The 13,294-nt window shown below is 47.5% G+C and overlaps 1 protein-coding gene across 1 annotated transcript in view; it reads left to right on the top strand.

Moving 5' to 3' along the window:
• The window catches only part of LOC133342936 (lipopolysaccharide-responsive and beige-like anchor protein), a 281,221-nt gene extending 270,241 nt beyond the window's left edge, over positions 1 to 10,980 (top strand). Inside the window, 4 exon segments of the mRNA XM_061552330.1 lie at positions 4,839 to 4,940; positions 5,053 to 5,249; positions 5,581 to 5,732; positions 6,606 to 10,980. Of these exon segments, the coding sequence (XP_061408314.1) occupies positions 4,839 to 4,940; positions 5,053 to 5,249; positions 5,581 to 5,732; positions 6,606 to 6,705 (551 nt within the window). The 3' untranslated portion in view covers positions 6,706 to 10,980.
• Positions 10,981 to 13,294: the final 2,314 nt, after the last annotated feature.

The raw sequence follows: 13,294 nt of genomic DNA, 5'->3' as shown, positions 1-13,294 counted from the left end.
TTCCTGTTTGTACGGAGAGGCCTTTGTGACCGTCAGGCACTCCGATAATTAAATTGAGGACACGCGTTTCTTAGATTTCGATCTGAAGATCGTTATAATTTACTTAGTGTCTCAGAAAGGAAGCTCAGTAATTCAAACCTTTGTTGGTTTTGGTTAAAATCTCAGAAATGCCAGCGAGTAATTAAAGCGTACAGAGGGGTTTTTTTTATTTTTGAACGGATGGCCAAACCTTAATTTTCATTAGTACTAATTTGCCAAGGACACATAGTCACGTGTTGTGTTTACTCAATGTCAAATCAGGATTTATCACACCTTAACACTGGTGGCAACCAAGACTGGAAATCCTGACAACCATCGCACAAATCCCTTAAAACAAACTGTGGTTGTAATTCATTTTTGTAAAATAATAATGCGGCAATACTCAGTTGAAGGGATATGGAGGAGTGGAAACTCTGGCGTTTTGAAGGTTCAGCCAGTGCAGATCTGTGAGGCCCGTGTTAAGTAACATGGCAGTCTACGTAGAAAAGTAACATTTAAATTAGTGCAAATCAAGGCCTGGAGAGCTGAATTTGCACAAGCTTGTTTTTTTCTTAATTTAAATAATGTGATATTTATTTTATATGCTCTAAAAATTAGTATGAGCATTGGTTGAAGGTGAATCTAAATATGCCTCAATTGCATGAACAATTAGATTTTACATGTTGGCAATGATGCACTCACACACTCACACGTGTTCTAAAGCATGTGATTAAGTAAAGCACAAAGCTTATTGAAATAATACTTTAATAGCGGAGACTTTTTTAAGAACCCCGCTTGACCTTCCTGGCTCTCCTTATGGTGATAAACCTTCTTTTGGTTGAACGGGGGCAAGGCTCAAGTTTCCTAATCGCTGTGGTTTTGACCTCACTGTTTATAGTCCACAACAAGTGTTTTAAAGTCTTTCTACTCACAGTTGCCTTTCCTCATGAATGGGAGGGGGGGGGGTGATGTTTTTTCACACAATTCTTCACAGCGCTCTGAAACATTAATCATCCGCTTTTATTCAGGCACTTATTATTTCTCAAATCGCACGGCCACGATCTGGCATTTAATTTGCCCTGCGCCGCTGCGGCCGTGGGTCCTGTTTGTTTTAAAAATTTCACAAACTGTAAATAAACCAAAAAAGAAGTTGTGTGGATGTTCAATTTCGGCAAAAAAATATTAGCATTTCCAAGAACACCGTCAGGCACCGATGGTGCGTGCCGCACGCCCGGCTCGCAGCCTTGTTCGTTTGCTTTAAGCCGCTTTTTTTACGTGAACTACACCGAAAAAAATAATACAATAACATTTCCTGCTGTGACTTACATCTGATATGTCATGCTTCATGGTAGAACAAAGCCAAGGGGCCGCTTTTTCTACCCAACTCTCTCTCCTCTTGTATTTACATTTATTCCGGTAATACATCATTTGTTAGCATTAAAAAAAAAAGAAAGGTGCTGGACAGATGCCGGACGGCAAGCCCAAAGTTTGTGTAAATTCTGAGACCACTCACGTGGGCCGCGACACGGCAGACGAACACGAAGAGGCTTTATTAAATAATGTAATCTGTGCGTGCAAAAAAAGCCAAAAGGAGCAAAAGAAAAATACGAAGGAAGTCAAAAAAAAAAGCCCTATCCTTGGCAGCCAAAAAGCGCGGGGGGTGGTGGGAAGGGGGCGGTGGGGGCCAGACATAATTCTCCGGCACTTCCTGGGATTTACTCATTATAAAACAAATTGCTTGCAGCTGAGAGTGCTGCCCAGGCTGGGCTTCCCTTGGCGCGGTCCCCTCAGCCGGCCGCGTGCACACAGGCGATGGTTATCGCGGTGCGTGTCGCCCATTAGGCCACGCGGCGTGAGTGAGTAATCCCCACCACCACTACTGCCCGCTGCGACAGCGGAGGTGCCGTGGCTTGCGCAGCCGGCTTCAGCGCCGACGGGAGCGCGGGTTTGTTTCGTCGGCCGCGCTCGGGAGTAGGAAGCCCGGCGAGCTGCCAAATTTGGATGGAAAGTACCCGGTGTTTAAAGAGAGGCAACTTCTCGGCTGCAGCACTGACTAATGTGAGCGGTTTTTTTTTTCATCTGGCGATTTAAAATTGGCTGTGGTTTTGCATGTTAATTGTTGAAATGAGGATGAAAGTGAAATTGTAGTTGGGCTTGTTTTTTTGTCACGGTGATAGGATATTGAAGTGCATGAAAGAGAAGCTGAAATTGTTTGCAGATGTCTGCCGCGTCCTGAGGGCATTAAATCTTCATTATCAGTTGCGTGAGCAGCATTCGCAGACAGCGCGTGCGACGTCCGAGAATTATTATTATTATTTATGAAGGGGCGGCAGGGAAAAAAACACGCACACATGGCAAAGGCCTAACTCACGAGTCACCTCATTCAACACGAGTGCAGAGATCTCCTCAGTCGGAATGTCCTTGGGAACGTGGCTCGCTGGAACGGGAGGACACTCTCGCCTCGCGATCTGCTGCCCCACGTGTCGGTGTGCACCACCAGAGAGAGAGAGAGAGAGGAGGGCTCGCGGTTTATTTTCTAATCATTAGAGCGGGGCGGCAATCAGCTTGCGAGATGCAACAAAAAGCGTTGACCGGGACACATGATCTCGGAACTCGAAAGGGGCATAATTGCTTCCATGCCGGGCGCGCGCCCCCCGCCGGCTCTGGACAACCCTGAGAACCTCTCGGTGCGCCGTCTCCACGGCTCCGCACCGATTGAAGCGCTGTTTTGGCGCGAACGTCCCCACCGCTGTAATTGCTCTGGAGAAGCGAGTGTTGTTTTGCTCGCGCAGAGCCCGAGATTCGGAATTTGTAAAAAAAAGCCAAAGAGGAGATTGATAAACAACGTTGATCGATGTTGGCTGATGTGATGACTTTCGCTGCCAATTAATCGTGGAATTTTTTTTTTTACATTGCTGATAAATAGCGCCGCATTGATAATAAATATACACGCGCGTACGTTACGGTATATTTTCAAAGCCATTAAATTGATTAAACTTTTATGTAACACTAACATCAAATATCATGTCAGAGATTTAGTAAGTAAAAACAAAATCCAATGTAATGCATCAATTTGTGAAATGTCACGCGCCTGTTTAGAGTTCAGTCTCGGTGCCATGAATCACAGACAGCAGTCTGAACGACTTGACTGGAAATCTTTCCGTTAAAATTAAGACACTACCCGTGTGGGTTATCACAGTTGTGGCGCACGACTGTACACCGTGTTTTCGGCTTGTACCGGCGTGCCCTTCGGCATGATGTCCGACGTTTCGCTCCGCGTCGCTGGGAGCATCTTCTGAAGCACATGCGGCGACACATGGTGGAGAAAATCGGCCCGATGCTGCGGGTGACGACCCGAAAAACAGTCGGAGTGCTAAAAAAAAGGAAAGAATTAAAGAAAGCCAAAAAGACCTGCTTGCAATTTAAATTCAGGAGCACTGTTTGTATAAAAAAAAGTGGGAAAAAAAAGAGGACTTCCATAATTGCCTCTGAACTCTTACAGATGTTGTCGCGCGTTCCTCCTTCCTTTCTCGCCGCGCTGCCCGCACAGCGCTGTTTGTTTGCACACTGAGTTCACTTTTCCACGACTGGGAAGTCAGCCGAGAGGGTGGCCTGGGAGAGAGAAAGAGGGGGGGGGGGAGATTTTTCACTCGTGAAGAGTTGCACGCCGTTTCTTTTAGGATTACAAACTTAGCGCCGTTGCTACGCATCACCGTCATCACCCTGTGGCCCCCGTGTGTACTTTTTGCGGCTTATGAGCGAGTGCAAAAAACCCGTGCCATAATTCTTTCCCGCTTTGATCGGTCAAGCTTGCTCACAGCCCATTTGGTATTGCTCCGTTCTGTTTTAGCCGCAAATTACTTTGAAATGTCATTGGCGTTAAATTATTACATTTCCATCGAGGCAACGCACATCTTCAATGAATCTGTTTCTAGGACTCCATAAGTTACGTTGACCAATCTTCTCATGCCGTAAAGTTTGAATCGGTGTCCCGGCTGCTATTTTGCAGAAATATTGTTTTTGTTTTCTTTTGTTTTGAGTGTGATGATGCCGCTTTGCTCGGTAGCGGTCTCATTGTTATGACAGCCCCTTCCGTGCACAAATACTGACACTTGTGATTGACTAATGATGATGCCATGAACTCGGGCCACCTACAAAGTAAATGCTAGGCATGTAACAATGCATAGTTTTCTGAATTGAAATGTATTCTTCCACTCACAATCGTTACATCACATCGTTTGTGTAAGAATATAGAATTATAACCGCCGTATACAAGCAGTCTATTAGATGTATCCTAATTGAGTGAACATAACTGTGCAGACGATATAGAGTAAGTGAGAGACGATACAAAACAGTAAAAATAGACAAAGAATGGCTTCTCAACCTGTATTACGATCGCAAATCATGACAATTTATCAAATTGCTTGGCATTGGAGTGGAGCAAACGAAATGATACAAACCTGGAACGATAACAAAGCGTGCAGATGAGATGGCGTCAAGGGAAAGAAGAATTAACCCTTGCATCGAATCGTCACCACAAACTGTGTTGGTTCGACAGACCGCGATTGGGATGAATCGCTACAAGCCTCGTTAATTCATGGCGACTTCGTCTTGAACGAAGCGCGGGTGTCTGCGTTTGCGGTGACAGTGTGAGTGACCTGCGTTTGTGATGAGAGAGTGAGTGACCTGCGTTTGTGGTGACAGAGTGAGTAACCTGTGTTTGTGGTGAGTGAGTGACCTGTGTTTGTGGTGAGTGACTCACTCTGTGTTTGCAATGGCAGAGTGAGTCACTCAGCCGCCCTGCTCTGCGTGTCTTTCAGGAAACATGCGCAGCCCCCGCGCCATCCTGACGGGCCACGACACGGAGGTGACGAGCGTCGCCGTGAGCACCGAGCTCGGCCTCGTCATCAGCGGCTCCATCGGTAACCTGTCTCTGCCCCGCTCACGCCACAACACTGTGACGATGGTAATAACAATGACGACGGTGGCAATGATGACGATGGATGTCTTCGTCCTCTGCCGTGTCGTGAGCAGGGAGCCCCTGCCTCATGCACACCCTTGCGGGCGAGCTGCTGCGTGCGCTGGAGGGAGCGAGCGCCACGGCAACGCCGCTCCTGCTCGCCATCTCCCAGGACGCGCTCTGCTTCGGTTACTACGACGACGGGACGCTGCTCAGCTTCAGCGTCAACGGACGACTCTCTGCGCGAACGCCGACCGGCGACACCACACGGGTGAGCGTTGCTTAATCCCTGCCTCGAAACGCGCACGCATCATTGCTCGCTATGCAGTGCACTGTGGGTCCGTGTAGTGTCTCATTGCAACTGCAACTCAAGACTGTACAGATAGTGGGCATATTTATTATATATGGAGGCAGCCATACGAGTATATTGGTCTCTGTGTGAGTACTGTATCTGGGTCTTGTGTGCGAGTCTGTGGGTCTCGTTAATATTACAGCACAATGTTAGATTAATACGCAATGCAATCTGGGTTCAGATGGCATCGAAATGCCGCTTCCGTCTGAATACGACGCGTCGGACCCGAACGCTTGATCTCTATGCCCAGGCCATGGTGCTGAGCGCGGATGGGCAGTACGTGCTGACCGGGGGGGACAAGGGAGTGGTGGAGGTGTGGCGCGCCTACGACCTCGCCAAACTCTACACCTACCCCATGTGCGACTCGTCCGTCAGGGCCCTTGGCCTGTCCTATGACCAGAGGTGGGTGACACTCGAGTCCAGATCTCAACAAGCACAACAGGGCAGCTCTCTGTGTGCGCCGATTTCAATTGCAATTTAATGGTTGTCTTTCCTTTGCCAAGTGTTTTTGTGCGTTTAGGTTTCTTACCCGAGAATGGTTTTACTTAACCTGCTTTCACAATTCATATTCAGTGAATTTCTAGCGTTTGCCAAGATACGGTGTAGTTGGTAGAGCAGTAGGGGTCTCCTAATCCTGAAATCTTACATCCACTCACCCCATTACCATCACCTCTGCAGAGTGCGCAGAACAAGCACCACATGGTAAAGCTACGGCGCTTAGTTAAAATCGGCAGTGGCCATCACGTCTAGGTTACTCATCGAAGTGTGGAAATGTGTATTTCCATCTCTGGCTTTTATTTCACATGTATGACCATATCGCACGGAATGTGCTCGATCTTGGAAACCAGGCAGAGTTGAGCCTGGGTGGTTGGTGCTTGGTTGGGGGACTACCATGCATAACAGGCGTTACGGAGCCCAGGGCCAGGTTGGGGAGGGTAGGGGTAGCAGATGGCAGTACGTAAATATCCGTTGTTGTACTTCTATGCTTCCTGCCTTCACCAAAACCCCACATTGACCATCGTGGTGAAGTATATTCGAATAAGCCCCACCACCTGCAATGGCATCAGAAGGTCCTCATCCACCTGTGGATTGACAAGAGGCTATTCATGTACATAGAGATGTGCAGTTGCAGGAAAACATCACGTGACCTCACAGACGATTGCCAGTGACACGGCCCGAAGGAGAGATGTGGCAACTTTATGTTTTACATTGGTGTGCGTGCATGTGCGCGTGTGTAATTGACGGATGTATACGCACCTGGGACGTGTGTTGCAGGGTTGTGATTGCGGGCATGGCGACGGGAAGCATCGTTCTCTTCCACATCAACTTCAACCACTGGCACTGCGAGTACCAGGAGCGCTACTCCGCGCCCTAGTGAGCCCCGCGCCCTAGTGAGCCCCGCGCCCCAGCCGCCCCCCACCCCCCCCCCCCCCCGCGGCTGAGATGGCGCCACCAAATCCACCCCTTCCCTTCCCATGCCTGCTGGTGCGTTGCCAGTCGGCTCATCCCCCGTCTCTCCCTACCGCCGGGGACTTGGCACGAGGCTCGCGTCACGCGTCTTGACGAGACGTTTGTTCTTGGGATCAATCGGCGGATCGATCGGGTTAATTGGTGTTTGGTTAGCGGCACGCCCTGGCCGCGGCTGCTTGAGTGGGCGGTGGCGTCAATGCGTGGCGGTGATCTGGAAAGTGGAACTCCGCGGGGGCTTGGCGGTGGCCTCGGTACGAGAGCGGACGTCAACATTTCACAGCGAGCGGTTCGGGTTTACACGAGAAGTGCAATGTGGGGGTCATGCACAGCGCCGTCTCGCTTTCGTTTCGTTCTCTCAGTTGTCGTCGCGTCCTCTTGCTGCATCATGCTACTGAACTGGTGCTCCTCTATCCCGCTTGAGCTTTTGGCCGCGGCCCGGTGTTTTGCTCGTTCGTAAATCGCTCGCTCTAAATAATCAAACGGCACAGACGGGCGGCATTCGCGATGACGGGTCGCGTCAGCTGGTGATCGCCGGTCGTTCCTGTGCAGGATCACCGGCTGGACCAGACTCTCGCCTTAGTGAGTGAGGCTCAATGCAGTAAACGAAGCTGCCTTCGTCTCTTTGCCTGCACTCTTTGCGGCGTCCCGGCCCTTGGGGACTGGGATGCAGGTGGCGTTCTCTTTAATTGAGGCACCATCGATGTAGTCGTCTGTGGCCTACTGTAATCATGCAAGTGTGATTCTTTACCCGAGTCATTGAGAGCAACAGAAGTTTGGGGATACAAATAAAATCAAGATGTTTCATGCAACCTGCAAGTGATGTGTAGCGCATAACCTCAGTCTGGATCAATGTGTTTCTTCGTCTTAATTAGCGGTGAAATCGTACCACGTAAATATTTATGCTAGAATATTTAATTTCTTTAAGGGTAGGGTGGTTGGGGGTAGTTATTTCTTAATTGATTGTCGAATTAAATGAGTTTAAAAACACATCAATGAAGTAGAAACTGTTGGAAATCGTTCTCGGCTAATCTCCTGCACATCGCCAAGATCCATTCCGTCATCGTCCAGGTGTGGTGGTGCCCTCACCTGTAGCTCACCTACAACCCCAGCGGCCTGGGGAGGCGGGGCATTGATGGCGAGATTGCGCACGCGTGCGCACCACACTTGTGTCTGCAGGGCAGTGATGGTCGTACCGCCCACGGGACCTATCTGTGCCGAGTTGGAGCATTGTCCCGTCATTGTGTGTTTGGGGTTTTTCTCCAGACCCCTCCAGTTTCCTTTTTTTATCCCAAAAAATGCTAAAGGGATTGAGAGGCCACAACTCTCAAGCAGCACCCTCACGAAAAACCATTGTTGAAACTCGGTGAGGCTATCCTCGATACATTTAAATAGAATAATATTCACGTGTAATACACCACCAGTACCTATCTGTTCACATGGGTGGATATAATGGCCATTCGTCGAACAGTTTGTTTTTTAGATGTTTGTACTTAAGATGGAAATATAATCGAATAACTGATGTCTCTCACCATGTAGAGTCGATGTGCAGCCTTGTCACGCTGTCACGCCATCATGTTACTGTAGTTCCTACGGTTATACGAGTTTGATGCGACATTCCGAAAGCATGTCCGGTGTTTGACAATCGCTTAAAACTTGATGAGGTCTTTTGGACATGTCGGTCTTCTCCACTTGGGATGCACTTATTACAAAAAACACTTTCCCGACGAACATTCGATACCGCAATTAACAATCATGAAAATACGGCAAATGCATCCCATGGGAAAAAAAAATGCCTCATACTTTTGGTAACACAGTCGTAGGCATTGAACACCCACCCGGAGCGGATGTTTCGGATGGTACGATGTACCTGGTGGTACCGGGTTCCCGTTTAACCTCCCCCTGCCCCCCCCCCCCCCCCCCCCGCGTGTGGGTACAGCATTAACCTCACGTAGCTGAATTCATAACGGCAGGGCCACCCTGCTTATTATTACCCTGGGCTTGCATTTTTTCTTCTTTAATTTTTTAAATGGCAGCATATTAAATAAGGTGCGCCTTGTCCTCACTTTCACTCTTTTGCTTAGTCGTGTGGTTTTGTGCCTTTCCCCCCCCCCCCCCGGCTTTTTAAGTGTACCGTGTAAGAGTGTGCCTTGCAAAAAAAAATGTTAAGTATAAAAAAATCTAAAAATATAGTGCTACGTAAAAAAAAAAATGGTTGACGTTTTTCTAACTCGTAACCTCAAGACTGGAGTACAAAGGGATTCTTGTTGGCCGAGTCTGCCACCGCTGCTGGAGTTGGTTATCTATGCATAAGCCAGCACTGAGCTGCCTGCTGGGGGCTTTACGTGTGGCCTCAACTTTGCACGTTCAGGCATATCAGAACTCGCGATTATTCGTTGTTGGAAGGCGAATCTGTAACAACTAATCGAGCGGCGAGCGACGACCTCTGCAACGTTTGGTATCATTCAAGAAACATTTCTCAACAGATTCTCGTTAAAACGACGGAAATTCTAAATTCCCTGCACTGATAATGGCTTCATTACCTGTATCAAGCAAGAGTGGTACATGCACACATGCAACACATGTGCGCACACATATACACAGACATGTGCGTGCATGTGGGGGTTAAGTGAGCATTGTGCTGTTGGCGTTGAAATTCCTTCCCCTCCCCTCTCTCTCTGCGTCCCATCATTTAGCAAGTGCTGCTCAGGGACAAGTTGGGGAGCTTATAAAATATTGAGTGTGGCTCTCTACCTGCGAGCAGCTCTGCAGGCTCACTGGGCTGACACTCACGGTCTCGCACGTTTTGTTTCCTGGCGTTCCAACACCGAAGCCCTTCGTAGCGCCGAGCCAAACTCTCCTCGTGCAACCGTGCTCTAGAATCAGTTCGACAGAGCCCTCCGAGGCAGTTTGTGATTTCATCTTTAGTGGCCCTCGTGTCACCCCGTTGCAGTCCGTCGCTGCCCCTGGCGCTACGGAACCATTTTAATTAGCGGAAGACGCTGCGGAGAAACGGCGGGCCAATTTGCGTGAGTGTGGCATGACACCGATTGTCGCTGAGAGTAAAATTAGCGATGCCCGCATCTCCCTTCTTGACGGTCGGCTCGAGCAGAGGGGAGCGGGAGGGATTCATGGAGTCAAATTGGCGAAAGGCGCACGTGCATCTGTGCATTGTTTTCATTAGCAGTGAGATTTGTGCACCAGTGGTGCCTATTAAAACTGATGACAGAGCCAGGGAAAGTTCATCTCGCCCACGGCTTTCGGATCAAAATGCGTCTTCCATCACCGGAAAGACGCGAGCCCTCGTCGCGAATGCTTTCTGCTCCACATTTGGTAGGCCACGCCACGTTAATCTAAATCGAGGCAAATGAATGTACACACTTGTACAATTATACAATGTGGATCTATACAGCATCAATTTTCTGAACTCAACTGGCCACGCCTGTGCACAGGTGACAACATAAATGCAAACTGCACGGGATTCCCACCTTGCCATGCATCCAATTGACTCTTCCCATGGATCATTCAGATCCAGCACAAAGGCAAACTTGACTGCTTATACACCCTTTTTCCACTTGAATATTTGAGTCATGCCAGAAAAGCACAGGTGCTTTTCCACTGATTTTTTGCCGAGCCAAGCGGGAAAAACGGGTCGGGTTAATTGGTTCATTCATTACACGTGTCGTCAGCGGCACGGATCGGATTCTGCAGTGGAAAAACAACCTTGTGCCTCTTAGGCCATACTGGGTTGGCTCTGCGTGGTGCAACACTGGCGTGGCTCGGATGTACAGTGGTATAGAGGTAATGGAGGTGGCTGTTGATGGGAGGAGAACACTGCTGCACGAGTCGGTTGCAAAGGGAGGTCCGCCGAGCACTGTCGAGGTCCCGACTCCCACGATGCCTTAACGCTGCCCGGGTCGTCCCCCGCACAAGTTCGTGCTGTTGTAAACGGTGCGTCACTCGAATCGTAACGTGATGCTCGGGAGTTTGTGCCTTCTCCGAATCTCCATGTACCGTTGCGTGTTTTTGTACGGTGGGTGCATGTCTTTTAGGTGTACATATTTTTTTTGTTGCCTCCGCTAATTCTGAGCGCGTGCTGTGAGTTTCCGTCGTTGGCTGTTGGTGGTCTTTGTTGTAGTGGCGTTGAATTCCAAATAAAAAAATATATATCTTTGAAGGGTTATATTGTGCTGTGGTATCCATTCTCATTACTAACCCGCACTGATCAATGTGGTGAACTGTGACTGGCGTTGTGAAATTCCGCAAATCCCATGACCAATAGATCAAGAGCATGGCGGGAAGGGCTTTAAATTATAAAGTTAATGCTCTTGTTTTGTGCTGGTGATTTTTTTTATCTGATGGTATTTTTCTTTGCTTCACATTTCATCTCCCATGACCGACACGGCTTGGGGAGGCCTTCAACAGCAGTGGATTGACAACAGGTAATACAATTAGGCTAAAACTCTTTTTCCATAATTGCCCTTGGTACCCACACAAGCAACTTTTTTTTTCAAGCACACAAATGTGGCATTTGTGCTAAAACACAAAATAGGTAAATGATGTTCCAATTTGTGGCCCACAATACTCTCGGTTCTTTCTCGTTCTTGTCTCTTTAGTCTATCTCCTCGGTTCCTCCTCCATTACATGCATGGCGCTCCGAGATCCATTGCTTAAGGGTGCCTTTTAAATCTAAGTTATTATCAGTGGCTGTCTTTAGCAGGAATAAAACCGGTGACTTTTCATTCGGCTCGGTGGTGAGCAGATTGAGTGGTTTGGCCTCCTTCACGAGGCTGTTAACAAATTGAAGCCCTCGGAATTGGATGAAGTGTCAGGGATTCACTGACACCACAAGAATCTACTTTTTTTTTACATCGTGGCAAATATGCTTCTATTAGTTGCAGTGGTCACGCGAACCGATTGCTTGTGATATATGGCAATTTTAAATGTATTCTTACACGTACAATTCGATGTTTTATCTCGGCAGCCACCGATTAAACCAGATTTTTTAGTGTATCGAGTTGATGGTCTCGTTCGGTCACCAATCACTGAATATTATCGTCAGAGTACACTTGGTTTTTCACTTTATTTTGCAAAAATTCCAGCTCTTGAGACTGAACGAATGTCTGTTTGATTCAGTCAACGAATACTCTTTGCAGGGTATATAAAAGGTGTGACCATAGTGGTGGATTAGGGGGCCTACTGAAGTAGTTATGTGAGAACATTTGATCGAGTTCTTCTCCGACACGGTGACGGCTGCAGAGTTCTGAATGGAAATTTTCTCATCTCATTACAAAATGGCAAAAGTACGATTCGACTCAAACTTGGAGTAAAATGTCAAGAAAATACTTTAACAAGGAAGAACTGATTGTAATCGATGAACAGATTGCATTGCTGCATGCATATGCCCTTACACCGTGCCCCGACGCTTTGAGTCGAGGCTGTGATTGGTGTCCTTCATTGAGAACGGAGTTTTAGTTGGTGCATTAACAGCATTCCATTACAAGCCATTTTTCTCATATAATTGCCATATCTGCAATGTTGTTCTGAGAAATAGCTGTGTGTGCAGTGGCAAATGGTTTGTCATAAAATTCACCGTGACATTCCCATTTTAAAAAGCCACATTTCCTTGCCATTGAGGTGTTTTTTTATGTTCTACTTCCCTTAATATCAGGGCAAGCAATTTATTACTTCTCAAAATTCTACCAATTATTGCCTCATTAACAACACGAACTGCAATTACTGGCAATGTAAGTGGCTTAATTTTCGAAGGAAAAATTGGGGGCGGGGGATGTGGGGGTGCGGAAAGAGGCTGGCTAAAAAATTGAAGAAAAGGTCATCAGAATTCTGCTTTGGCAGTCACGAAAAAGCCAGAGGCTTTGAAAACCGGGGCGACTATTTCTCGGCTGTTAATTTGAGCCCAGCGTAGAAACTGGACACCTGAGCAGTTGTTCCTATAAAAAAAAGAATAAAATAAGGATTGGTGACGGATTGTCCATCTTGGCTTGTGCCTCGGTGGCTCGTGAAACTGCACGTAAAAAAAAGTGTGGCGGTGACATGGTGTGTGTAATTGGTGAGAGCGTGCGTAATTTACTACGGCTCAAAAAAATAAAATGAAATAAAACAAGGAAAAAGCCACCCACATGCTCTCGAAAAATTGGCTCTGGTTTTTTTTTTATGCACCAAACCTGTCTGCTTGTGTGGCTTGTTAATTGACAGGTCTACAGCAGGATTTGAGGTGGTGACTTCACCTGTATTCCTCTTCAGATATTTTTAGAGGAACAAAAAAATAACCAGCAAGGTTCTAACTTTGAAAATTATTATTGCGCTTTCTTTACGAATAATTTAGTGAAATCACTTGTGTTTTTCGATAAGACTTCGGTCGACAGACCGATAAGGAGAAGCTTAGCGTGTTTTTTGCTGTCGTGTTCGAATGTTATCTTAACATGCTTACGTTTGGATTTATTTTGTTTACATCTTTGGTGCCTTGTTGCCCTTGG

This window comes from Lethenteron reissneri, chromosome 16 (assembly GCF_015708825.2).
Source record: "Lethenteron reissneri isolate LAM-NWPU_2019-01 chromosome 16, ASM1570882v1, whole genome shotgun sequence".
Taxonomy (NCBI): domain Eukaryota; kingdom Metazoa; phylum Chordata; class Hyperoartia; order Petromyzontiformes; family Petromyzontidae; genus Lethenteron; species Lethenteron reissneri.
Note: the sequence above shows the minus strand (reverse complement) of the source record. Positions and strands in the feature narration are given on the sequence as shown.